The 27,245-nt window shown below is 39.0% G+C and overlaps 1 protein-coding gene across 1 annotated transcript in view; it reads left to right on the top strand.

The window, feature by feature from the left end:
• Nucleotides 1–27,245, top strand: part of UGGT2 (UDP-glucose glycoprotein glucosyltransferase 2) — a 165,058-nt gene that overhangs the window by 136,673 nt on the left and 1,140 nt on the right. Inside the window, exons 31-38 of the mRNA XM_024755268.1 lie at nt 1,811–1,893; nt 4,312–4,410; nt 5,525–5,609; nt 8,830–9,012; nt 11,326–11,486; nt 12,104–12,218; nt 19,722–19,838; nt 24,823–24,949. Coding sequence (XP_024611036.1) covers nt 1,811–1,893; nt 4,312–4,410; nt 5,525–5,609; nt 8,830–9,012; nt 11,326–11,486; nt 12,104–12,218; nt 19,722–19,838; nt 24,823–24,949 — 970 coding nt within the window. The remainder of the gene's footprint in view (nt 1–1,810; nt 1,894–4,311; nt 4,411–5,524; nt 5,610–8,829; nt 9,013–11,325; nt 11,487–12,103; nt 12,219–19,721; nt 19,839–24,822; nt 24,950–27,245) is intronic.

The following is a 27,245-nucleotide window of genomic DNA, read 5'->3' as shown; positions in this document are numbered from 1 at the left end:
TTAGGACCAGCATTCCAGCTAGTTTTATCCTAGCCCTACAAACAGGAGAGAAAAATATTATTTCTGCTGGGAGACTGGGGATGTCTTATCTTTGAGGAATTTTGATCATGGAAAAATTATTTTCTTTTTCTTGAGCTGGTTTTTTTTTCACTCTCTGTATTGGCTCTAATTTTACCTGTTGGTCCCTGGTATAGAGGAGGTCTGACTCTTTCACCAAAGCCACCAAATCTTTGACGGTGATAATCATGCCTTACCTGAAGCAAACGTTCTACAGCCTGACCTTGCCTAGGTGCTTCGGTTGTTTTTTAGTAACAGTTTTATCTGCTCACCTTCCATCTCTCAAAATTATACAAAAGGACAGGAAAAAGGGAGGAGAAAAGATAAGCAAGATAAAGGTTCAGCCCATGAACTCCAGTAGCCACTAATAGGAATTCCAGGAAGGAAGAACAGAAAACGGAGGAAGGAAAGTATGCCACAGATAGAGAAATATAAACGCATCCATGTCAAGGGGTCCACAAATGAGTGAAAAATGGCCCACACGAGATCCTAAAAACTACCAAGGAGAAGAGGCAGGTCACTGCAATAGAACGACACACTAGCATCAGATGTTTCATTTTCAAGACAACAAAACAAAGATTTCAGTGTTTTGAGGAAAATTACTATGAATCTAGGATTCTTCGGGCAAATATTCTCTGAAGGGTGAAGATTTAGAAAAATTATCTTTCACACCCCTTTTTGAAGGTGTTTGCCAGCACGATGAAGATGAAGCAGAAGAAAGAGGAAAATAGGTATTGTAAGAAATGGTGAAATCAGTGTGAAAACCAATGCAAAGAAAGCTCGAAAGACGCAGTTAATTGTTAAGCCCCAAGAAAAATGTCTTCAAGAGGACAGGAATTCCAGACAGTTAAGTAACAAGAATAATAAACTGGAAAATATTAGGTATATGGTAAAGAAGAAGTATATCTCACCACAAGAAAAAATAAATACAATAAAATTCCAAGAAAAATACACTTCTGTATTGGTGAAATGTGAGAAAACAGAATCCATGGGAAGCAGGAGGAGGGTCCTAGGAGGGCGTGGTGGTCACATCATCATAACTGTGGAGGAAACGTAACTGTAGTAGCCTTTCAGCTCTTCAGTGCGTTGTATTTACAGTGTGACAATAAGCACTTTTCACTGATTTTCAAGTTGCAGAATAAACATGGCGTAGTGCAAAAGATACAGTTAGGTTTACCAAGCTAAATGTAAATATCCATACTTACAATGCTAAAGTAAAGTTTTAGCTAATGTAAGTTGGGAGGCAGAGGGAAAAGGTAGAGATATTAGTGTCCTTATAACAGGCCATGCAAGAGAAACTTGAATTTGTTGGAATAAAAAAATACAGATTTAAGCATTATTTAAAGTTACAAAAGTACTCAGCAGAAGAACTAATGACATAGTATTATCAAAACCTCCAGACAGAGGAGAAGGGAAGGGTGATATAAGGAAGCTGTTCATCTTTTGTTACAAAGAATGAATACTGCCTAAACTCTATGAATCAGATATACAGTAGATAACATCCACGGTTGACAATTCAGTAAATACAAGTATAAACACGTTATTTAGCTGTATGGAGGCAGCCACTAAAAACAAGAGGCTGGACTGATAGTTGAAATCAGATTGTGTCTATAATATACTAAGATCTTTCTTGGCTTCACTTACTACAACTATCTTAGATTTACAAGGGTCACCTTGTCTATATATTTCTAACCATGCAGCATAATATTTGAATCTACAAAATTCTAAAGTTTTTCTTTATCATGCTATCTAGGTACAAAAAAAGCCAGACAGAATTCAGGAAGATATCCTTTCTGATAAAGATGAAAAAACAGGACTGTGGGATTCCATTAAAAGGTGATTACTAATGAATATTTTAACTATAGACCCATCAGGAGTCTAGTTTGTGGAAGCCCTGCAGATGGTAAATATTTAAGTCAAGCACAGGTCTTCTCTAGAAAGGATAAGACAAATACATAAATGTTACTGACGTAAGACAGGAAACTGGAGCTATAAGACAACTGAACATAAAGGGCTGTTCAAACCAGGGAAGGCAAGGTCTATATCCAGTTAGGAGGAACCTCAGAAAAGACTCTGGAGGAGTGTGTGGCTAAGATACGTTCTAAAGGATGGACAGGAGACAGAGTGAAGGAACCTGGTTACGTGAAGTCAAAAAGATTGCGTGTGTTTCTCAGGGAACAGGAAGTAGCCCAGGTTAGCTGGGATGTTGAATATAAGGGGGAATCTTTAAGTTAGGTTGGGACCTATATTAGTTAATCAAAAAAGGAATATTTTGGCTCACATATCTAAAGAGTCCAGGAGTAGAACTGACTTTGGGCATTCAGGTGATGTAGTCCAGAAACTCTTTCTCCAACGCCTAGTTCTATTATCTGTGCTTCCTTCATTTTCAGACAAACTTTTACAAGAAAGAGCTTGCCATCTATCTCCCGTGGGAAGAAATTGCCTCTTTCCAGATAGTTACCAGCACAAGTTCCAAGTCTGACTCATTGGCCCAGCTGTTGCCTTGTATACCAGACTGAACTGATCCCTGTGACTTACTGACTAAGCTTGGGTCGTGTGGCTACCTCTAGAGCCAGCAAGAAGGCCCATCCTGCCTAAACCTCATAGAATGAAATTAGAGGAAGAATAGCTACTCACCCCCCTCCTGCCCACAATACCAAGTTACCGTGGCTAGAAATGTAAAGGGCGTTAGGTGGGCAAACACAGACGTGGGCTGCTGTAGATCCACACTGTAGACAACTCTGAAAGTCCATTTTAGAGATTTGAATTTAATTTGAATTATGATAGAGAACTATTGATCATTTTTATCAAAGATAAGAAATAGAAACTTCAGGCCAAATAGCTTCGGCAACCTAAGCGGAAACACTCCCGTCATTTTGGATTTTGCCCAGTTTAGGCCTCTTTTTCTATAGCTGACTCCTTGTTTGATAGGAAGAATCGTGTTACTGTCCCAGTATGTGCATTGAACTGGTTACTGACCAAGAAAGGCTCGAACTCACTACTTTGAGAGGACTTCAGAGCAGGTTCGTTTGACGGGATAATGTAACAGGATCTGGGCATTTTAGAGTATCTGTTCATGAGCTTCCATTAAAACCAAAGGTAGAGACAAGAAGGAGTAAAGATAACTGTTAGACTATGGCTTAGCCACTTACTACACAGCGAGGATACCAAAACAAAATGCTGCTTTGTTAGAGAGAAGGTAAGTTTGGGGGATGGTAACTCCTCCAGATGCATAAGCGTATGTTACAGTGTTTTTACTTTTTTATCTTAGTTTTAATCCTAACTTCAAGTGATTTTTTTTTTTCCTTCCTGAATCAACTGTGTATTTTTCTTATTTGGGGGATTACAATGAGAAAACATTGCAAGAATACATCTGCTATGACAATTCTTATTTGGCAAAATATATTCCATGTCAATTGTGAATTGTTTCGTTTTCTAAAATCAGTCATTTAAAATATCTGTGCGTATAAAAATGAGATTTCTAATAAAATAAAAATTTTCAATAGGAAAAAGAAGAAACGATACACTATGAATACCCCAAATAACATTCAGTCACTTTTATATATGAGGTGGGGCATATCAAAGGCTGGTCTGGGTCCAGAAAGGGGTGACAGTGACAGCTGGGCCCAGATGAAGCTGTGGCGATGTAAACCGCATCGTGAACGGACGTGGCTCCCCAGTGCTGTCTTACCCCTCCTGGAGACACGCCCAAGGCACAGAGGTCCCCGCAGCCTGTGGGGAGGCTGTCCCTGGCCAGAGGAGCTCTAAGCTGCTGGCGCCTCTTATAGCATCTTGTCCTGGGAAGGCACAGCCACAGCACTCAGGGGCCTCCCCTGTTAGCACAGACGGAAGCTCTGGTATGCCACTGTTAACACTTGCACGTTCTGTTTCTTCGTTCACGATTGGCCTTCCTAAAGCCTCAGTATGTTGCATATGGCCGTAGAATGCCACAGTTCATCCTCTGCTCTTAAAACAACTTTTGTAACTCACAAAGATTCAAAGGTATTATCTCATTAACCTAGAGAAAATAGAATTGCATTCTATGTTGTCCAATTTTAAAAAATCATAAAACTTCAAGTTACACTGTCACATATTTAAATAATTCATAATTTTTAGGATAAGTACTTGTTTACAGTATAATAACCATTCAGTTTGAAAAGCCTTCCTATTTTTCTTATCAAATTTAATATTTAGGTCTGTAAAGTTTGCAGATGTGTATTAAGAAAATGACAGTCACTTCTTTTTCATTCAAAGTTTCACAAGGAGCCTGCATAAAAAAGAAGACAATAAGGAAACAGACATTCTAAACATTTTTTCAGTTGCTTCTGGCCATTTATATGAACGCTTTTTAAGGTAGGTATATTTTTTTATTTGATGTTTTGAAAAGTAATACATTTACATGGTCCAGAAAGAATTTTTAAAGTTTAAAAAAATAAAAGAAATTACAGTGGAAAAAGAAAAATCTCCCACCTCTGTTTCCTTGATACCCAGTTCCCTTTCCCACAGGAAACCAGTGTTATTATTTTCATAGCCTGCCAAATATATGTATAGACAAGCCCAAATATGTATTTTTGCTTTTTCTAACTCCCTTTTCCCAAATAGCAACAAAGTACATAGTGCTTTTGCACCTTGCCTTTTTTATTTTTTTTTTACCTAAAATTATGAGGGAAGTATATTTTCTAAATACAGTGAAATTCCATGTGTTTGATTTGAAATATTGTTATTCTTTAAGGTTAGAAAGTGGACATATTTTGTAGTAAGATGTGTGAGGAAAAAAAAAGAATATATAGTGAATTTTCCTTTCCTGGTGAAGAAATACCATGTTTTATAAAAAGGGGGAGGAGTCCGAGAGGAGGAGAGCAATGTTTATGAACCACAAAGGGCTACTTTTTAACTGCTTCTATAGAAGGGTCACAGAGAACGCCTCAAAAATGTTTGAATATGTGTTGATATTTTAAGATGTACTTTGGATACATCTGTATCTTCTCCAATCAGAGGTCTAGGATAGCAAAACAAGTGGCCTGTCCAGTGACTTTATCAAAACACGACATGTTGTTCAGCCCTTCAAGGTTTACATACCTGCTATTAGTGACACAATAACAGAGCCAAGATTAGACGCTAGTTTAACTAAACAAGACTGTTTCAGACTAGCTTCTTTCTCTTGTCAGCTGGACCAAACAAAAAGCAATCAATTTAGTCTATACCAGGTGTGTATATATATATATATATATATATATACACACACACACACATACTTATGTATATACAATATATGTGTATATATACATATATTCTTATACGTTACATACTTGCTGAGCAGCCATAATATTTGAAGATACGTCACCATTTCTCCATAATTCATAGTGAAAACTACCAACTAATATCTTTAAATATTTAAAAGCCTTAAGAGAAGTAGGATGAACCCCTATTAATGTTAATTTATTGAGTTTATTGTTGTTTTATGCAGAATTATGATGCTTTCTGTTTTACGGAACACCAAAACACCAGTGAAGTTCTGGTTTCTTAAAAATTATCTCTCACCAACATTTAAAGTAAGTACATTAATTTTTTTAATAGAGTAGTTAATATTTCAGAAGTAAATTCTTGATATCATTGTAAGTTCACATAACATTTCTCTTTTCAGAATGAGTCTCTTGAAATGTATATTTACTCAAATTACTATATGTACTCAATTTAAAACCTTGATAATCAGTATTTTTTAATCTAGTTTAAGAAAAATTCTATGCAGCTTTTATTTAAAGAAGTGATTAAAAACACAGCAGGAGATGGTTTATGTTTAAGTAAACTCAAAATCAGGATTAGTGGGTTTTCATAACAATAAGTAAATAAAAGTTGGCAATGAAAAATATGTACAGATTGTTAATTAAAAGAATTAGATTCTGTCATATTTTGACAAAGAAAGGCAGGAACAGTAGAAAATATGAAAACTGCACCACAGAGAATAGTTCGATAGGACCAAGAAGAGTGGGGCTCTGGTATCACATGTGGTGCATCGGTTGGTGTGGTAATGTGGGCACTATAGGTAGTGTCTCCAGCAATTTGTATTTAGAAGTTTTTCGATGGCCAACATCTGTTACCCTTTACTCAGCCCTACACTCTTGCCACAGAGTGTACCCCGTTTTTTCCTATTAATCAGATTCCAGGCAAGTTAGGGTCTCATTCAGCAGCAGTTCAGAGAAATTTTCTTTCTAGACCAAAACCAGCTGTGAAAGCAGAAATAAAAACAGGCAACCATGCTTTTATTCCTTGGTGTTGCCAGGCACATTGCTAAGTACTTTACCTACATTATTCAGTTGCTCTTCATAAAGTCCTATTCCCAGAAAACCACGACTCAGAAGTTACGTAACTGGCCTGCACAGTTGGGAAGTATCCAGGACCACTCTTAAGTTTAGAAACCCACTAGAAGGACACACAGAACTCAGAAAAGCAATGATACTCACAATTACAGTTGATTACAGCAAAAGGATACAGATTAAAATCAGCAAAGCAAAGAGATGCATAGGGCAGAATCCAGGGGACACCAGACCGAGCTTCCAGTTGTCCTTTCCCCGTGGAGTCATGTGGACAGAGCTTATACCTCCCAGCAAAACTGTGACGGTACACATGGAGTGCTGCCAATTAGGGAAGCCCACTCGGACCTGCTGTCCAGAGTTTTTATTGGGAGTTGGGTACATAGACCCACCTGACGGCCACCATGACTGACCTTAGCATCTAGCCCCTCCAGAGCTTGAGCTGATATCTTGTGGCCCAAGGTCTCCATCATAAATCACATTGTTAGCACAGACTATCTGGTGTGGCCCTAGGTCCCCAGGTAAACACAGACGTTCTCATCAGGCAGGATATTCCAAGGTTAGCATTTACTTCCCAGGAGCGAAGGGCAAAGGTCCCAACCATTCTTTGAGCAGGATTTGTCCTTTATGGCACAGGCCTTAGATCAAATAGCTAATTAGTAGCTGAGATTTGAGCCCAAGTGTTCCGACCTCAAAGCCCAGGTGCTTAACACTTATGAAACAGCTCCTCTACCCTCCCCACCACCACCAAGAGTGCCGCCTCCTGTACGTACTTGTAAACTGAAAAAGAACCCATAAATATAGACAAGAAGTCTTACTAGTGTGTTACTGAACTTTTAACATGTGATGCAACACTGCATCGGGGGATTTAACTCTGCTTACACTGAGACGATACAATGTGAAGATTCTCTTAACAGGAAGTTATATCATTCACTAGAAACGCAGTGCTATGTGTGGAAAAAAGCCTTGTTCTGCTGCATGGCCAAAGGTGATACCATATCTGAAATAACATTTTCCTTCTTTTTGTAATTTGTTCTTTTTGCTCGAAATTTTTACCTTTTATATTTTTTCCAGGGAAATACAACGTGTACAAACGGTAAATGTGCAACTTTGATGAAGTTTTACAAATTTAAAACACCTGTGTAACCAGCAGCCAGACACGGAAACAGAAATTGCTAGTACCCTAGATCTTTTCCCTTCAATTTTAAAAGCATACCTCCTTTCTTCCTTCAGATCTTCGCTGAATTATACCTACTTTGGGAATAACCCTTTCCTGACTACACTGTGTAAAATGACAGTCCCTTCTGATCTTTCATTGTATTTCCCTTCCCCTTTTATTTTTCTCCATAGCACTATCTTCTATAGATACCTTACTAATTTCACTTATTTTATCTAAAATGTAAGCCTCACGAGAGCCATGATTTCTGTCTGTTTTGTTTCATTACTGGATCCCTAGGGCCTAGCATAGTGCCTGGCACATAGTGCATTCTCGGTGAACATATTTTAATACATATTCGTTGAATTTAAAAAAAGTTTTTCTAATTTATCCTAGTTTTTTTTTTTTAAGTTTGAAATGAAAGCAGTGACTCCCAGTAACCGTTCTAGCCATAATTTCAACGTTTTGCCACTCACAGATAAAACCAATGCTTACAGTAAGGAACATACTTTAAATCTACATCGTTCTTACAAGAGCAGGGAGAAAATTAAACTAAGCATATAACCAGCAACTAGCTACAAGTGAGAATTGAGGAGATGAATGCAAATTCTACATTTGCTGACCCGTCTTTACCCACTCCTTTACCATCATCCCTCTCAATATTTGGGCTCTTGAGCCAAACTTAGCTAACAGTGTACATATTTAATTAGCTGCTCTGTTTTAAACAGAATAAGATACTCTAAGCCTATAAGACACTGAATCAAATATTCATGCCACAATAACTACCTTGTATTTTTAATCCTTGAATTAAATAGTCATAAATCTCAAACATGAAACTCATATGGAGAATATAGTTTATCAATTTACTACTAATTTTGTGGGTTTTGTACACCCTTTTCATCTTCCTATCTCTCTGACCAACCAGCATGTTGACATCTGCATAAAGTGTTTGATGCACAGGTGTTCCACGATCCAGAGGCTTTCCTTTCTATCATCAAGTTTTCTCAGGTCAAACATTAGTAGTAAAAGTAGAGGAACAATTATCTTATTTAATAAGCCTACTAGTGTACCTATTTTTAATGCCTTTAAACTATAAAGTTTTATGTATACTTACTTCTTTATGTTTGTCAGCATTGTCATATTTCTGATTAATAGGTGTAAGTTGTAAAAGTACTGTTCAGACATTTTACCGATTCATTTGTAACAACTTGTAAACTCTAACCTTTAAAATGTTAATTTTTTCTCCAAAACAAAAACTGCTTTCTGTTCCTTGAACATAGTCTTTGATTTGTGTGTGTGTTTTAGGAGGTGATCCCTCACATGGCTGAGGAGTATGGATTCCAATATGAACTAGTCCAGTACAGGTGGCCCCGGTGGCTTCATCAACAGACGGAAAAACAAAGGATTATTTGGGGTTATAAGATTCTTTTCCTTGATGTCCTTTTTCCTCTTGCGGTGGACAAAATCATTTTTGTTGATGCTGACCAGGTAATAAGATTAACTATTGTTTTTAAGAGTACTTAAGACTTTTTTACACTTCTGAGTATAGGGATGCAATTTATGTTGCCGCTTCTTATTGCTGTCTTTGTTGCCACGCTATGTAAACATAAGACATAATTTTGACATATAAGCAAAGTATCTTTTTTTAAAAAAAAAGTCAGCATTCCAGGGGAAAATCAAAGGTGTTGCCAGAAGTACCATTTATTCCTTAGGACGAGGCAGTTTTTTCCTCTGAAGTAGTAGTTTTTTGTTTTGGGGGGGGGGGTTTGGTAATTAAAAATAAAAGAAATACTTATATTAGTCATAATAAAAGTAGCTATGTGAGTTCCTATGGATATGAGCTGAAATTTGTTTCAAGTGAACTACTTCTTGCTGGAAAAGTTAGCAATTACACATACTCTCCTCTCATTTTTCCACCTTCGGCCACATTCTTTGGCAATTAGCCAATAACCAAATCCCATCATTCTGCCACTTAAAGAAAAGAGTCCTGAATTTGGCCAGAAAAAATTATGATCCTCAGCTTTCAAAATTTATATATCCAGAAGTTTTTATGACTTTTCCCCTTTTCTCCTTGCATGCCTTTGTAATCACTAATGGTAAAGAATATTTTTAAAATACACATAATTTCTCTTAAAAATTTAAAAAAATACACAGAATTTCTAAGAATGATAATATGTAAATATAACTATTACATAAATCAAATGCACAAGTTAGTATTTTTATTTAGGACCAAAAGTATATTTTCAAACCCTACTTTATAATTTACTAGTATTCTAAATTCTATTACTTTTGTATTATTTTTCAAATGGATAAATATGAATCGTTATAATTAAAAACTAAGAAAATAGGCAAAAGTGTAATGAAGTAAGCATTTCCAAACATACTGTCTAACATAAAATTTATTTTTCCTATTTTCCCCCAATATATACAATAATATTTTTCCAGCAGGCTAGAGTCTATTAAAAAATGAAACATACTAACATTATGACATTGAAGCCACTGAGAATAATTAAGAGATTTTTCTTTATGATTCAAACTAATATTTGCCAATATATAATAATGGAGATACATCATAGAAATCATTTTGAAGTATTACTCTATACCTTGAGAAGTTAAGAGCTATGTACTTGTATATTTAATTCCTTACCAAAATATATTTTGTTCAAAATACCTTGATTACAAATCAAAACCACAGTGAGATATCACCTCACACCTGTCAGAATGGCCATCATCAAAAAGAACACAAATAACAAACGTTGCCAGGGATGTGGAGGAAGGGGAGCCCTCCAGCACTGTTGGTGGGAGCGTCAACTGGTGCAGCCGCTGTGGGAGACAGTAGGGAGGCTCCTCAAAAAGCTAAAAATAGAACTAGCATGTGACCCAGCAATTCCAGTCCTGGGTATATATCCGAAAGAAACAAAAACACTAATTCAAAAACATACACGCACCCCAGTGTTCATAGCAGCATTATTTACAGTTACCAAGATATGGAAGCAACCCAAGTGTCCATCCACAGATGAATGGATAAAGAAGATGTGAGGTGTGTGTGTATGTGTATAATGGAATACTACTCAGCCTAAAAAATAAAAGAAGAAAAAGAAAAAGAATAAAATGTTGCCATTTGGAGCAACATGGATGGACTTGGAGGGCATTATGCTAAGTGAAACAAGTCAGACAGAGAAAGACAAATACTGTATGATATCACTTATACGTGGCATCTAAAAAATACAACAAACTAGTGAATAAAACAAAAAAGAGGCAGACTCGTAGACAACAAACTGGTGGTTACCACTGGGAAGAGGGAAGGAGGGAGGGGCAATATAAGGGTAGGAGATTAAGAGATACAAACTATGAGGAATAAAATAAGCTACAAGGATATACTGTACAACACGAGGAATATAGCCAATATTTTACAATAGCTATAAATGGAGTATAACCTTTAAAATTGTGAGTCACTATATTGTACACCTGTAATATATACTACAGGTGTATATCAACTGTACTTTAATTTAGAAAAGAATATTAAAAAATACCTTGATTAAAAATGATGTAACAAGCTATTCTTATTAATGAGTAAGACCACTGTCATACAGACTAGGTATGTAAATTTTAGGCTTCTTTTAATCTGTAAGGGCAAAAGGAAAAAATAGAAATTTGGTAAACTGGTGCTACATGACAGAACTGTGGGGAAAACTCAGTTCTCTGTCTTTCTACAACAAGGTGATGATGATTTGAGATTCATATTACAGGGGCTTCTATTATTTTATAGTCTTCATCAGAGAAAGTATTCTAATTATTTAGGTTGTGAGACATGACCTAAAAGAACTCCGAGATTTTGATCTGGGTGGAGCTCCTTATGGGTATACTCCCTTCTGTGATAGCCGCACGGAAATGGATGGATATCGTTTCTGGAAGACGGGATACTGGGCATCACATCTTTTAAGAAGGAAATACCATATCAGGTAAGAAGAGTCATACTCTTACCTTTGAGTGAATAAATAACTTGTTGAATTACAACACTCAGTTTTCTTGGAAAATATACAATAATGGCAGCCCATTATCTAGTGCTTATTATATGCCAGTCACTCTTACAAGACTTTACATATATTAACTCATAAAATCTCTGTGACAACCTTTTGAGATATTGCTGTCATCTCTATTTTATAGATGTGGAAACCGAGGCATACAGCATTTGTGTACCTTGCCCAGGCTTATGCTGCTAGTACATAGCTGAGCCCGGAGTTAAACCCAAGTAGTATGGCTCAGCTGTATGTTCCTAACTACTACAGAAGATTTCACCTTGGTTTGTCGCATAACAAAATGAAGGTTATCTTCAAAGCTGTTACTGTTTTGTAGGCCCATGAGTTTCAGGAGATCTTGGAAAAACTTAAGGTGACCTTAAGAGGATGTGGATCCTAACAGCGTCATATCAAACTTCAAACTCCTTGGAAACAGTGTTAGACATCAGGAGCAAATTATGAAAGGATTCATTATTATTAGACCCAGGGATATCTAACGTTAGTGCCAACACTGTAGACGATCACAACGTAGGCTCTCAAGGAGTCTTCGTTTCTTGCAGTGCCTTATACGTGGTGGATCTCAAGAAGTTCAGGAGAATCGCAGCAGGTGACAGGCTCCGGGGCCAGTACCAAACTCTCAGTCAAGATCCAAACAGTCTTTCAAACCTAGATCAGGTAAGTAAAATATTCATGGAATAATTTTCAATACATAGACAGACTGTTCTATCTCCCTGTTTATAGATGTCAAAATCTTGTATTTTTAGCCTCTTTCTTCCCTTTATGCAATTTTGTATTAGCTATCTTGACTTACATATTCTTTCACTTCAAGCCTAACATTTTCAGAATAGCGTTTGATCTTCACCTTTCCATGCTTAAACCTCTTCTTTCCACTATGTGCCCTATCTCACTTTGTTACCCTAAATTTTTCTTACTTGTTTCCATCATCATTTAAACATGTCTGTCTCCCTCCCTCCCTCCCTTTCTCCCATTTCTCTTTCTCTGTGATTTTTAAGATAAACTCCCTTCATCCTGTGCCCTCCCTGACTACTGCCTTACATTTTGTTTTTCTTCACAAATACATTTTTTCTCAAATCCCATTATTTCCTCATTATTGTATCCTGCTCATTTCCTCATTTTAGCAATTTAAACAGAAGAAAAAGACCCTGTAGCCTCTTTATTATTATTCCTCTTTCCAGTGACTAAAGAATATAGGTTCTGGATTTCCCTGGTGGCACAGGGGTTAAGAATCCGCCTGCCAATGCAGGAGACACAGGGTCGGATCCCTGGTCCAGGAAGATCCCACGGAGCATCTAAGCCCGTGCACCACAACTACTGAGCCTGCGCTCTAGAGCCCGCGAGCCACAACTATTGAAGCCTGCTTGCATAGAGCCCGTGCTCCACAACAAGAGAAGCCACCGCAATGAGAAGCCCGTGTACCACAACGAAGAGTAGCCCCCGCTCTCTGCAACTAGAGAAAGCTCGCACGCAGCAACGAAGACCCAACGCAGCCAAAAATAAATAAGTAAATTAAGAATATAGGCTCTTACTAGAACCTTACATGTTTGTTAATTCAGGAAGTATCTGTTGAATACTTGCTATGTGTCAGATACTCTCCTAAGCCCTGGGACATCAGAAAACAAAACAGAGATCCTTAGCTCATGGTGCTTTCATTCTAGTGGGAAAATAACTAAATAAATTAATGAACAATATTTAAAGGTAAGAAGTGCTTTAGAGAAAAAATAAAACACGAAAACATGATAGAGCTCAGAATGGTGAATAGGGGTTAGAGTTTGTTGTTGTAAGCCGAGCGGCCATACGTCTATACGCAGGTGACGTGCAGATGGAGGCTTAAGAGCTGAGCACGCAGGTATCTGTGAGAATCCCAAGCAGAGAGGATATCGAATGCAAAGGTCCCAAGGTGGGAGTGGGCCTTACATGTTTGAGGAATAGTACAGAGGGGAAAAATAGTCTGGCATAGGGAAGAGAGGTGACGGAGGGTCTAGATAATATAGAAATTTGAGGCTGTTTGTTTAAAAATTGAGCAAATGGAATATTATAGGTCAAAATACTAATGACTGATTCAGGAGCACACTGATGAAGGACTGATTTAAAACAATCATTCTTGAAAGTTGAGAGAACTCCAAATATGTAGGTGTGCAAATGCAAGGTAGCGTCTTTGCAATATTGCCAATTAGTAAAAAACAGACATAGAGTCCTCAGTAGGCCCCAATAACATTCCAGATTTAAATTATGAATATCACATTTTTATAATTCTTAGTCATTTCCCCAGTGGATTATTCATAAGGAACCCTACTGGTTATCTGCATGTGGGCAACTAAGGAAAGGACCCATTTTTCAAGCAGACCAGCAAACATCTGAGGGACTCTCCCAGCGCTGCATCACCACATTTGGGGGCTGGTTGTCCTTCTTCGGACGCATCTGGCTACCATTCCCGCCAGTCCACTGATCAGTTCTCACTAAAGCCAAAGTGATATCTTCTTATCCAGTGAACACGTCTTGTTTCTTCTTATTTGCCTTTTTTGTGATGTGGGTGTTTTTGACCTCTCCTTTCTTGAAACTCCCTTGGCTTTCATAATATCCAATCTTCCTGGTTCTTCTCTGATGTCCGTGACTTTCCCAGCACAGTTTATTTGAGAACTACTCTTTTTCTACCTCTTATTTAAATGTTGCTATCCTCTTAAGTTTCTGCCCGTGGCCCACTTCTCATTCTGTACCCGCTCTATTGGCTTCTTACATACACTGGCTTTAATTTCCAGCTTTTCTACCAAGAATTCCCAAACCTTTATCTCGCTCTTCTCTCTCCTCTGAATGCCTAACTCATATGTTAAATCTACTGAAATAGACCCAGTAATGCCCAGAACTTTTCTGAAATTAAAGACAAAAACCCGAGCTATATTCCTCCTCCACTGTTCTTTACATCAGCAGCTACTGCTCGGCTGCCTATTACAGGCTGGGTTATCCAGGAAACAAACTGACTCTAAAGTGGAAATTAGCCTGCAGGAAGTTTATTAGGAAGTGCTCTGAGGACTAACAGCTGTTGGAGAAGGAAAGGAAGCCGAATTAGGTGAATTCTACAAATTCAGCCAAGGCCTCAGACAACCCCCACAGGGAGTTCTGGAGCTGAGATGGCCTTTCCCGGTTGTCAAAGTTTGTCGAGGGGCCCAGGTCTTTATTCCTTCACCGAGATTCCCCTAACCTAGTGATACAACCCAGAACCTCCCAGAGTTATGGGGATAATAAGCGCAAGTTCCCCAGGAAGGTCACTGGGAGGGATAGGCAGGGTCACTCCTACTTTGCCCCTTGGACCCACGCCCTCGTCCTTAATCTTCTCTCTGGGCCCCTGACCCATCAACCAAGCCGTTCACCATTTCATATGAATTTATATGTATTTTAGCCTTAGGCTGCCTCTCTTCTGTATACAACGTGAATGATACGGTACAGCAGTTAAAACAGTTCTTAGAAAATTCATAGCACTAGGTACATATTAGAAAAGAAAAAGGCTCTCAACCTCAGCTTCTATCTAGAAACTAGAAAAAAAGAGCAAATTTGAAACCAAAGTATGTAGAAAAGAGAGAATAATTAAGGAGTGGAAATCAATGAAATGAAAAAAACGGAAAAATGGTATGTTTCCATAGATTTTCTTATGAACCAAAGCTGGTTCTTTGATAAAATTAAGAAAACATAAACCTCTAGCCAGACTGATCAGAATTAAGATAAAAGACATAAATTACTAATATAGAAATGAGAGACATGACAGCACAGTATCTACAGATATTGAAAGAATAATGAGAAACTATTACAGACAACTTTATGGTAATAAATTCAACAACTTGGATGAAATGGACAAACTACTTAAAAGACACAAACTACCAAAATGCACTCAGAATGAAATGGATAACCTGAATAGCCCTATAACAATTGAAGAAATTAGTTTAAATCTCCAGGCCCAGATAGCTTCTAAATTCTACCAAACTTACGTGAATTCTACTCAACATTAAAGAAAGAAATAGTATCAATTCTACACAAGCTCTTCCAGAAAACTGACATCACATTACTTTTGCCATATTCTGTTGTTAGAAGGAAGTCACTAGGTCCAGCCACACTCCAGGAGGAATAATTGCACAAAAGAATGAATACTGGGAGGCACGGATCACCGGGAGCCGTATCAGAAACTGCCTACCACAAACCCAGATGTCTATCAAAACGAGATTGGACAGAAAGATTGCGGTATATTTACTCCACAGTAAAAAGGAATGAATTATTCATACATATAACATAGATGAATCTAAAAACCATTACGCTGATCTAAAGAAGCCAAGCCAAAACTATACATATCGCACGATTCTATTTATACAGAATTCTAGAAAATGCAAACCAGTCTACACGGACAAAAAGCAGTTCGTGTTTGCCCAGGAACTAACTGGCTTAGGTGAATGTAGAAAGGACAGGCAGGAAGGATTGCAAAAAGGCACAAGAAAACTTGAGAGTGGTGGATATACTCAATGAGCTTGATTGTGATCGTTGTGTCACAGGAATATTTGTATGTAAAACTTATCAGACTGTACCCTTTAAATAGGAACAGTGAATGGACTGGCATAAGGTTAGACATGTATAGATCAACGGTCTAGAACTGAGAGTCCAGAAATAAACCCATGCATCTATGGTCACTGGATTTTTGACAAGCATGCCAGGATAATTTAATGGAGAAAGAATAGCTTTTTCAGCAAAGGTGCCGGAACAACAGCATATCCACGTGTAAAGAATGGATTGGACCCCTTCCTAACACCATATATAAAAACGAACTCAAAATGGATCAAAGGCCTGAATGTAAGAGGGTCAAGTATAAAAATCCCAGAAAATATTGGTGTACATCTTTGTAACTTTGGATTAGGCAATGGTTTCTTAGATATGAAACAAAAAGTACCAGCAACTAAAGAAAAAATAGGACTGCATCAAAATTAAATACTTTGTGCATTAAAAGACACAAGAAAGTGAAAAGACAACCCACAGAATGGGAGAAAATATTTGCAAATCATATATCTGATAAGAGACTAGTATCCAGAACATATAAAGAACTCTTATAATTTAAAAACAAAAAGAGAACCAATTTTTTTTTTTTTTTTGCGGTACGCGGGCCTCTCACTGTTGTGGCCTCTCCCGTCGCAGAGCACAGGCTCCAGATGTGCAGCCTCAGCGGCCATGGCTCACAGGCCCAGCCGCTCCACGGCATGTGGGATCCTCCCGGACTGGGGCACGAACCCATGTCCCCTGCATCGGCAGGCAGACTCTCAACCACCGCGCCACCAGGGAAGCCCAAGAGAACCAATTTTTAAATGCTCAAAGGATTTTATTTTTGTTTTTGGGTGTGCTGGGTCTTCGTTGCTGCGTGCAGGCTTTCTCTAGTTGTGGCGAGCGGTGGCTTCTCTCGGTGCGGAGCACGGGCTCTAGGCGGGCAGTCTTCAGTAGTTTCAGCATGTGGGCTCAGTAGTTGTGGTAAACGGGCTTAGTTGCTCTGCAGCACGTGGGATCTTCCTGGAGCAGGGGTCAAACCCATGTCCCCTGCATTGGCAGGCGGATTCTTATCCACTGCACCGCCAGTGGAAGCCCAAGAGAACCAATTTTTAAATGCTCAAAGGATTTTATTTTTGTTTTTGGGTGTGCTGGGTCTTCGTTGCTGCGTGCAGGCTTTCTCTAGTTGTGGCGAGCGGTGGCTTCTCTCGTTGCGGAGCACGGGCTCTAGGTGTGCAGTCTTCAGTAGTTGCAGCATGTGGGCTCAGTAGTTGTGGTACACGGGCTTAGTTGCTCTGCAGCACGTGGGATCTTCCTGGAGCAGGGGTCAAACCCATGTCCCCTGCATTGGCAGGCGGATTCTTACCCACTGCACCGCCAAGGAAGTCCTGCTCAAAGGATTTAAAGAGATATTTTTCCAAAGAAGATGTACAAATGGCCCATAAATACATGAAAAGATGCTCAGCATCACTGGTCATTAGGAACTTCAAGTCAAAACTACAATGAGATACCACATCATACTCAGTGGGATGGCTATAATAAAAAGGACAGTAAAAGCTCTGGCAAGGATATGGAGAATTTGGAACCGTCATACACTGCTGATGGGAACATAAAATAGTATAGTGCTGTGTATGTGTCTGTGTGTGTCGCCAGCCATGTTTAGTTGCGTGGAGGCAGGTGCAGAGTTTGGATTTAACCAGGACTATAATTTTGCCAAGCGAGTACAGCTAAATGCGAGAATGGTAAGACAACTGAGAATATATTCAAGGGATTAAATATAATGATTAACCATGGAAATTAAGGAAGTGGGGGAGTGAAGACATCAGGGGGTAAAGGACAGTGAAATAGTGGTAGGATCAGTTGATTGGAGGTCCCAGTGGGGGTCAAAAGGTATTGATATCTGAGTCCTTGATGGAGTAAGCTGAAAATCAAGAGGTTGTCAGAGAGTGGGAGCATGAAACTGAAATTATAGAGGACTCGGCCAGGACATGGCCATGTGAGAACATGGCTGAGATAAGATGGCAGACCAGGTTGTTTAAGGATTTAAAGAATGGATTCCCAGGAAGAGGGAACAGTTAACTAGCTTTTATTTTTTTTCATTAATAGACTATTTTTTTTAGAGCAGTGTTAGATTTACAGGAAAAAATTGAGCAGAAAATACAAAGAAGTCTCATATTTCTGGGCTCTCTATTCTGTTCCTTTGCTGTATTTGTCTGTTCTTCTGCCATTACCAATCTCTTAATTACTACAGAATTTATATGAAGACTTCAAATTCAGTAGTATTGGTCCTCTGACTTTGTTATTCTTCTTCAACACTGTGTTGGCTATTCTGGGTCTTCTGCCTTTCATACAAACTTGAGAATGAGTTGGTTGATACCCACAAAATAATTTTCTGGGACTTTCATTGGGATTGCGTTGAATCTATAAATTGAGTTGGGAAGAACTGACATCTTAACACTATCAAGTCTGTCTGTGAACATGAAATATCTCTCCATTTATATAGATGTTCCTGGATTTCTTTCATCAGACTTTTATAGTTTTCCTCGTGTAGAGGAACATATTTTGTTAGATTTTTTACCTAGGTTTATTTGGGGTTTTTTGTTTTTTTTGTTTTCGGGGGTGGTGTTTGGTGCTAATGTAAATGATGGTGTGCTTTTAATTTCAAATTCCAATTGTTCGTTGCTGGTATATAGCAATTGACCTTTGTATGTTAACCTTGTATCCTGAAACCTTTCTATCATTGCTTATTAGTTCCAGGAGTTTTTTTTTTTTTACTGATTCTTAGGATTTTCTGCATAAACAATCCTGTCATCCTCAAAGAAAGACAGTTTTATTGCTTCCTTTCCAATCTTTATACCATTTCTTTCTTTCTCCTGTCTTGCTGCATTGGCTAGAACTTCCAGTATGATGATTAATAGGAGTGTTGAGAGAAGAACCCTAAAATTATGAATCTTGGAACTTAGATGGGACAGCTAACACAAGTACTGCTGGTGCCCTCCGGGAGAGAGAGGAAACATGCCCTTTGCTCTGGAATGTAAACAAATATTCTCTGGGAAGGGCTCTGCAATCCCTGGCATATATAAGCAGGTATCTCTGGGAAAGGTGTCTTTAAATCTCTGCAGAGGTCTCTGTCTTTAATTTACTGGGCTCCTTTGCCATTTACACATCCTTTTACCCAGGTGCCAGCGATCTTTGCTTAGAAAGCTCTGAGTGTGCAGAAATGTGAAAATATTTGTGGAGCACAGTTTGCTGATAGGGAAATGAAAAGTCACCTCAGAATCTGGAGAGTGCGGTGTTGACTACATAAACAGTAATAGCAGACACGGTATACGTGATTAATCCTGGTGTTTCGAGGCAGATAAGAGGTAGAGAGGGCGTGTGGAATGGTGGGTTTCTGGGCGTCTCTCTCCACCTCGGATGCTGGGGGTGAAGCCCAGGGCAGGTGCGGTCTTTGTTCCAGTGCACAGGGTCATTCACGACACAAGACTGTTGGGTCAAATTAAGTATTTAAAGCTTCAAAATACAGACACACCTGAGATTTGCATGTTTTTGTAGGATCTGTTTCTAATCTAAATGACATCTTCAACTTCTTTCACTCTGACCCTAATTTCTCTACCTCTATGTTTAAATCATTCGTCTTTTCTGTAGGATCTTCCCAACAATATGATTTACCAAGTTGCCATTAAGTCTCTTCCCCAAGACTGGTTGTGGTGTGAAACCTGGTGTGATGATGAATCCAAACAGAGAGCCAGAACAATCGACCTGGTGAGTGTTTGCATCTTCCTCTGTATGAGCAGATGTGGAAGTGTTCCGGTAGAAATACTTGCTGTATTACAAACGGAATGGCACACATAGGGCACCCTGCTGCTCAGTCTGTTATTGACTGTTACATTTACCTAGGTTGGCAAGTAGAGGGCTGTGCTGGGGGCCCCCAAGACCACCCCCAGGTTTGATGATTCAATAAGAGGACTCACAGGACTCGGAATCATGGCTGTGAAGATATTACAGTGAGAGAACGCAAAGCAAAATCAGGAAAAGGCGCATGGGGTGAAGTCCAGAGCAAACCAGGTTCAAGCTTCCCAGAGCTCTCTCCCTGTGAAGTGACCCAGGAAAACCCTAATTCCTTACGCTACAAGAAGTACAACAACCCGTGTGAACGGTGGTCTATCAGGGCCGCTTACCAGAAACCCAATGCCCAGGATTCTTATTGGGGGCCTGGCCACGGCAAGCCCCCCTCTGCCTGGCACGTGCCAAGATTCCCAGCGTCCAGAAGGAAGGCAGGTGGTCACCGTAAACCACACGTTTGCACAGTTTAGGCACAGTGAGCCATTCTTAGACGGGAACGGTGGGAACACTCCTGAAACCCAAGTTCCCAGGTGCCAGCCAAGGGCCAGCCTTGCAAGCACGGGCCTAAGAGTAGTGGTCCCAGGCCTGCTGTGCTCGTTCTTTTCTGCACAAGGCCTTTCGAAAGAAGGGCCATGAGCTGGCTGAAATGTTTATGGATTAGCTGCCATCTTAACATGCCATCAGTTTAGTTGCCTTGCCAATAATTTTCCCAAATAGAGACAACCAAAATAACTCTGTCGACTGAAATTATCCTATACATGTCTATTTTTCTTCATTATTTTTGAGAAGTTTTTTTCTTAGATTTTCATTTTAAGCAGTTTTTGCTACACAGTTTAAATCTAGACATGAAATATTTTAAACTAACTTAATTATCCAGCTGTCTAGACATTATATTCCAATACTGTATATTATCTTTAATAGTATAAGATATTATTCTTTTTCTGACCATATTGTTTTTATGTGCTAGAAGTATAGAATAATTGTTTACAAGATCTTCACTGAAGAACAGACTGTCAAAATGTTAGAACTCATAGTTTTGAACAAAATAAGACAGGGCAATAAAATATAGGGATGTTTCTCCAGATATGTATAGAAAGGTATAGAAAGAAAGTAGCATGCCAAAATGTTAGACTGCAATCATAGGGGATAGAATGTAGCAGAAACAAGATGGCATTGGTAAGAAGAAAGCGACGGAAATTTCTAAAGAGAGGTCAAGAACATTACCGAACATAACATAAAATGTTAAGGTTATGTTGTATAAGGTGGTGACTCATATGTTAGTGACATAAGGTCTCCTTGGGCTCTTTAGTACTTAGATTCACATGAGCTGCTCTAACAAATGCCCATGTTTCCATGGTTTCACATACACCCAGGTTCAGACCTAAGTGGGTGTCCGATCAGTGAGCAGCTTCCCTGTACATCATGACTCAGGGACCAGTCTCCATCCATCGTGTGGCCTCTTCATCCTCTGGGGTCCTGTCATCATCTGTGTCCATCTGGAGCTGATCCATCCAGTATGGCAGCTACATGCCACATGCAGCCATAGAGCACTTAAAACGTTGCCGGTGTAAACTGAGACGTGCCGTAAGGTGTAAAACACATCAGATTTTGAAGACTCAGTACAATAAAAAGAATGTAAAAATATCTCATTACTAATTTTTATATTGATTACATTTTGACCGATAACATTTTGGAAATATTGGGTTAAACAAAATATAGTATTAAAACTTATTTCACCCGTTCCTTTTACATTTTTATATGTGGCTGCTAGAAAATGTGGAGCTGCGTGTGTGGCTTCCATCATATTTCTATTGGATAGTGTTGATCTGGAGGGAAAGGAGAAAGGAGTGTGGAGAATACATCCTGATCCTGAAGGCCTTGGCCCCGTGGTAGGAATTGGTCGTGTGGCCACATCCAGTTGTAAGAGGAGCTAAGGATCGTCATTCCTTGATGGGCAGCCACTTCCTAGCAATAGGTCTACATAGAAGAAGGATCGGTGACATAAATTTTGGTGGACAACATCGTCTCTCCCACAGAAACATTTAAAATAAAAATGGAAGAACATGCTATTTTTGGTCATCTTCTTGGGGAAAAAGTTAACAAGAAAAATCCCAAGGAAATGGCCTAATGGAGAGGAAAAAGCATGATTCCTGGTATTGAAGGTGAGGACGAGAGTGTTTGTGAAGGTCATGATACTGTCTCAACTCCCTTTGAATCAAGGTTTCTCAGCTGGGGCATTATTTACATCTGGGACCAAGTAATTCCCTGTTGTGGAGGCGGACCTGTGCGCTGTACCGGAGGGTGTTTAGCAGCATCCCTGGCCTCTACCCACTAGGTGGCCATAGCCCGCTCCCCCCCGCCCCCGCCATTACAACAATCAGAAATACCTCCAGGCCTGGCCACAGCTCCCCTGTGGGGCGTGGTCACCCCACTTAAGCACCGCTGATAGAGATTGTAGCGGGGTGGGGGTGGGGGGAATTGTAGAATACACTAAGGACAAACATAGTGTTTTTGTTTTAATAGTTTCTGACATAGTTAGAAAATAGCTCCATTGTCTTCTTTATAGAACACATTGCCTGTGAAATTAATTTCTACAAAGAAAATACTGTTTTCAAGTTACTTCAGAAATATATTACTTCAGAAAATATTCCACAATGCAATGAACTGAAAATGCTGGATGAGGAAGGGATTAAGACAGCAGGCCCGGGCTTCCCTGGTGGCGCAGTGGTTAAGAATCCACCTGCCAATGCAGGGGACACGGGTTCGAGCCCTGGTCCGGGAAGATCCCACATTGCCGCGGAGCAGCTAAGCCTGTGCGCCACAACTACTGAGCCCGCAAGCCACAACTACTAAAGCCCACATGCCTAGAGCCCGTGCTCTGCAACAAGAGAAACCACCATAATGAGAAGCCCACGCACTGCAACAAAAACCCAACGCAGCCATAGATAAATAAGACAACAGGCTCACGGTTCATAACTTAGCTCTCCCATACGGCACGAAGGATGAAGGGGAAAGCAAGTTGGGGCAACTATAAGAAAACGCCACGTAGAAGTGAGCTTCAGGACACATTCTTTGTTAAGGCTTCGTGAAGAGCAGACAGGATGCTTGTGTAACTCTGTAAAGTTTATGATCCTCCCACAGTCTCTCCTGTCTCAGTCAGTGGCATCTCCATTCTTTACGTTGCTCAAGCCAAAGACACTAGGATCATATTTGATGCCTCTCTCTTCTCACAATTCACATCCAGCCCATGAGCAAGTCTTGTCAGCGGTACCTTCAAATACATCCAGAGTCAGAACCTTCTTAAACTCCTCCTCTACTTTTTGCCTTTTAACCTTGATTTAATTTCCCAAGAAACTCTATAATAGGACCAACTGCTAATTAAAATTGATCAAATATTAGAGGAACTTTGTAGATGATCTTGTTTTAATTTCGTCCTTTGCAGGTGAAAAACACTAAGATTCTGCCACTGCCCACACCCCTGCCGCCACGCACACACACACACACAGAGTTTAGTGACTAGGTCTTACCACCAGTAAGTGTGGACCGTCCAAGTCTTACTACCAGTAAAAACTGGTCAGCCATAGATAAATAAGACAACAGGCTCACGGTTCATAACTTAGCTCTCCCATACGGCACGAAGGATGAAGGGGAAAGCAAGTTGGGGCAACTATAAGAAAACGCCACGTAGAAGTGAGCTTCAGGACACATTCTTTGTTAAGGCTTCGTGAAGAGCAGACAGGATGCTTGTGTAACTCTGTAAAGTTTATGATCCTCCCACAGTCTCTCCTGTCTCAGTCAGTGGCATCTCCATTCTTTACGTTGCTCAAGCCAAAGACACTAGGATCATATTTGATGCCTCTCTCTTCTCACAATTCACATCCAGCCCATGAGCAAGTCTTGTCAGCGGTACCTTCAAATACATCCAGAGTCAGAACCTTCTTAAACTCCTCCTCTACTTTTTGCCTTTTAACCTTGATTTAATTTCCCAAGAAACTCTATAATAGGACCAACTGCTAATTAAAATTGATCAAATATTAGAGGAACTTTGTAGATGACCTTGTTTTAATTTCGTCCTTTGCAGATGAAAAACACTAAGATTCTGCCACTGCCCACACCCCCGCCGCCACACACACACACACACACACACAGAGTTTAGTGACTAGGTCTTACTACCAATAAGTGTGGACCGTCCAAGTCTTACTACCAGTAAAAACTGGAACCATGAGGACTGAGGATCCAAGTCCATTGCTTTTCCACTGTGCCTATTAAGCGGGCTAGTTGAATATTTTTAAGGTGTGGAGATGTATGAGCTACTCTGCATTTCACAACTGTCAGTATTTTGACAAATGAGTTCCAGTTAACTGATTTTTAATATCATAACTGCTAATGAGAACAGAGGCATGTGAAAGAGGATGAATGCTTTTGCCAAAGAAACTCAAGACGTTTCTAAAGGCTGATAAATAGTCTTGTGTATGGAAAACATAAAGTATATAAACCCAGGTTTTAGTCTGAAGAAAAGGCAATCAAATATTTATTAATATAGTCTTCTGTGTTCTTTTACAGGATGGTCATATAATTGGGTGTTTTGTGCAAACATTTTACAGAATTGTTTGACAGACTTCTTATGAGCCATCAAAAAGTCTTTAAACAATTTTTGTTTAAAGTTCTGATTGAGGTGTTTGCATTAAATACTTACTGCTTACGTAAACTATGATTTGTCATTTCACTTGATCCTTTCTCTATTAAACTAATTCCGGTATTTCAAGTACTTAGTACCTAGGGCCCTGCTTTTTATAAAATGCATTTTGTTTGCTCTAGTGACATAGCAGTGTCCTCAAGTATTTCCTTTATGTTTCCTCGAACATGGTTTCTTTTATTAACAAACCTTTATTTAAACTTTCAGTGCAATAACCCCAAAACAAAAGAACCTAAACTAAAAGCTGCTGCCAGGATTGTCCCAGAATGGGTGGAGTATGATACTGAGATACGACAACTATTAGATCACCTTGAAAACAAGAAGAAGAATGCAAGTAAGTTATTCTGCAGTGGTGTGCGAACCACGTGTTGCATTAAGTGAAATTAGAATAGATTACAGACTCAGTTCTTGGTGAAGTTATCAAATGATTAGGTCAGAATTTCTTTACCAAAGTCCGTGACTTGATTACAAATTTCATTTTTATGTGGAATTAAGCTCGCAAATTTAAAACATGGATAGAGAATCTATTCCCCCATGGATATAGCTTCAGATCATCACATAGTCAGTGTAGTATTAACCTCCTGACATAATGTAGAGGTGAAAAAAGTAAAAGAAACACTTGTCTTTAAGACACACTGAATTTCCTAAATATGAAAATCCAAGCCCTGAAGTTTAATAAAAGCCTTACATAGCTAACTACAATATTACTTCCTGTCTCCTAAATTAATCTGGTACATGGTATAGGTTTCCCCATGAAAAGTTGGTTCCTGGATCTAGTAGCCTTGGTCATGACTAGAGGGTGATTTGGACTGATTTGTTTCCATTTCTTAGACTTAAAAAACTGAAAAAAAAAAAAAAAAAGTAAAATAAAAAACTGAGGTTACCTTAGCATTTCATCATCACCCTACATAAATCCTCAACACCAATAAATGTGTGTGGGATATTCTTTTAAAGCTGATATTAACTTCTTGATTCCTTCATAATCACCTTTCCTGGTCAGTGCCTGTCTCTATTGTCCTTTGCTCTTTTTTAAAAGTAGTACTGAGCTTCTATTGTGTTCCAGTCAGTAGGTTAGAGACTTTCACAGGTTAGACTAGTTAATCCTCACAGTAGTTCTTTCTAGTAGTTCAGAATATAATTCTTATTTTCCTCAGCTTTACTTTTTAGGGAGGCTGAAATGATTATATATAAAATTTCTCATATAAGCATGAAATTCTGTTGCATCTTGACTCTGTTTTCCTTCACAAAATCAGTGTGTGTTGTCTGAGAAGTTCAGTATTTAAAACACACCCAAGCATTTTTAATACTGTAGTATAAAGATGCCATTTCAATTCAGAAGAAGAAAGATTATTCTCTAAGTGGTATAACTGTTTTCAAAGGGAGAGAAGGAAAGAAGGCAAAAAAGAAAGGAAGAAAGGAAAATTCACATAATTACCTCACAAGCAATTTTAAAGGTATAAAACACTAAGATGAAATGTTTCTCTTCTCAAACTGGAAAGAGTTAAAGGATTAATAATACCCAGCATTAGCAAGGGTATTGACAAGTAAGCACTCTCGTACCTACAGTAGCTGTATAAATTAAGGAAATTTTATAATATGCATAAATAATTAAAATATATGCCCTTTGACCCAGCAATTCACAAGAAACTTACATTTAAACGAGAAAAATTATGCATATATATACATGTTTGTTACAGCATTGTTTTTAATAATGAAACAGAATCTGTCCATCAATAGAGGATCGATTGCATAAACACTGATACATACAATGAAATATAATGTAGCCTTTCAAGAGAATTGAGACAGATTTGTGCTGACAGCAAATTTTTAAGTTAAAAAAATAGGTTATAGAGTATTTATAATGTTATTGACCCACATCTTAATTAAAGAAAAACTGCATGTCTGTGTATATATGTTTTTGTATGGTTATATATATAAATAAGAGAGGTTTTACAAAAGAGATTTTTGGGTTTATTGCTTTTTTTTTTTTTTTTTTTTTAACCGGTACGCGGGCCTCTCATTGTTGTGGCCTCTCCCGTTGCGGAGCACAGGCTCCGGACGCGCAGGCTCAGTGGCCATGGCTCACGGGCCCAGCCGCACCGCGGCATGTGGGATCTTCCCAGACCGGGGCACAAACCCGTGTCCCCTGCATCGGCAGGCGGACTCTCAACCATTGCGCCACCAGGGAAGCCCAAACTGTTCTATTTTTAGCCTTCCACTTTTTAATCTTGGAATAAACACCAGGCTGTTTCTTTCTGCAATGCAGAAGAAGGAATGAGAGTGGAGAGCTGATGTGCACAGATTTTCCATACAGTCCTTCAGTTAATTGCTTCACTGGGTGATGTACTCCCCACCACTGTTTTCTGTTAGGAGGCTTTCCCAGGCTTCTCTGTCAAGAAAATCAACTCATCATGTCAGCTGTGTATTCTGTTTTCCGCGTTTAGAAATTCGTTGATAACTCTGCTCCAGTGTTGTCTCGTAACCACTTCTCCCATTGTCTTTATTGCTATTCCCTTTTATATTTATCTTTCCAGTGGAGTTTAGTGGAGGGATATAGTCTGCCATCTTGAATTATGGAACAGGATCCATTTTAAATGTATATTAATTAATTTCTGCCTGAAAATATCATT

Source organism: Neophocaena asiaeorientalis, unplaced genomic scaffold, assembly GCF_003031525.2.
Source record: "Neophocaena asiaeorientalis asiaeorientalis breed wild unplaced genomic scaffold, Neophocaena_asiaeorientalis_V1.1 scaffold141, whole genome shotgun sequence".
In the NCBI taxonomy this organism is placed as follows: Eukaryota; Metazoa; Chordata; class Mammalia; order Artiodactyla; family Phocoenidae; genus Neophocaena; species Neophocaena asiaeorientalis.
Note: the sequence above shows the minus strand (reverse complement) of the source record. Positions and strands in the feature narration are given on the sequence as shown.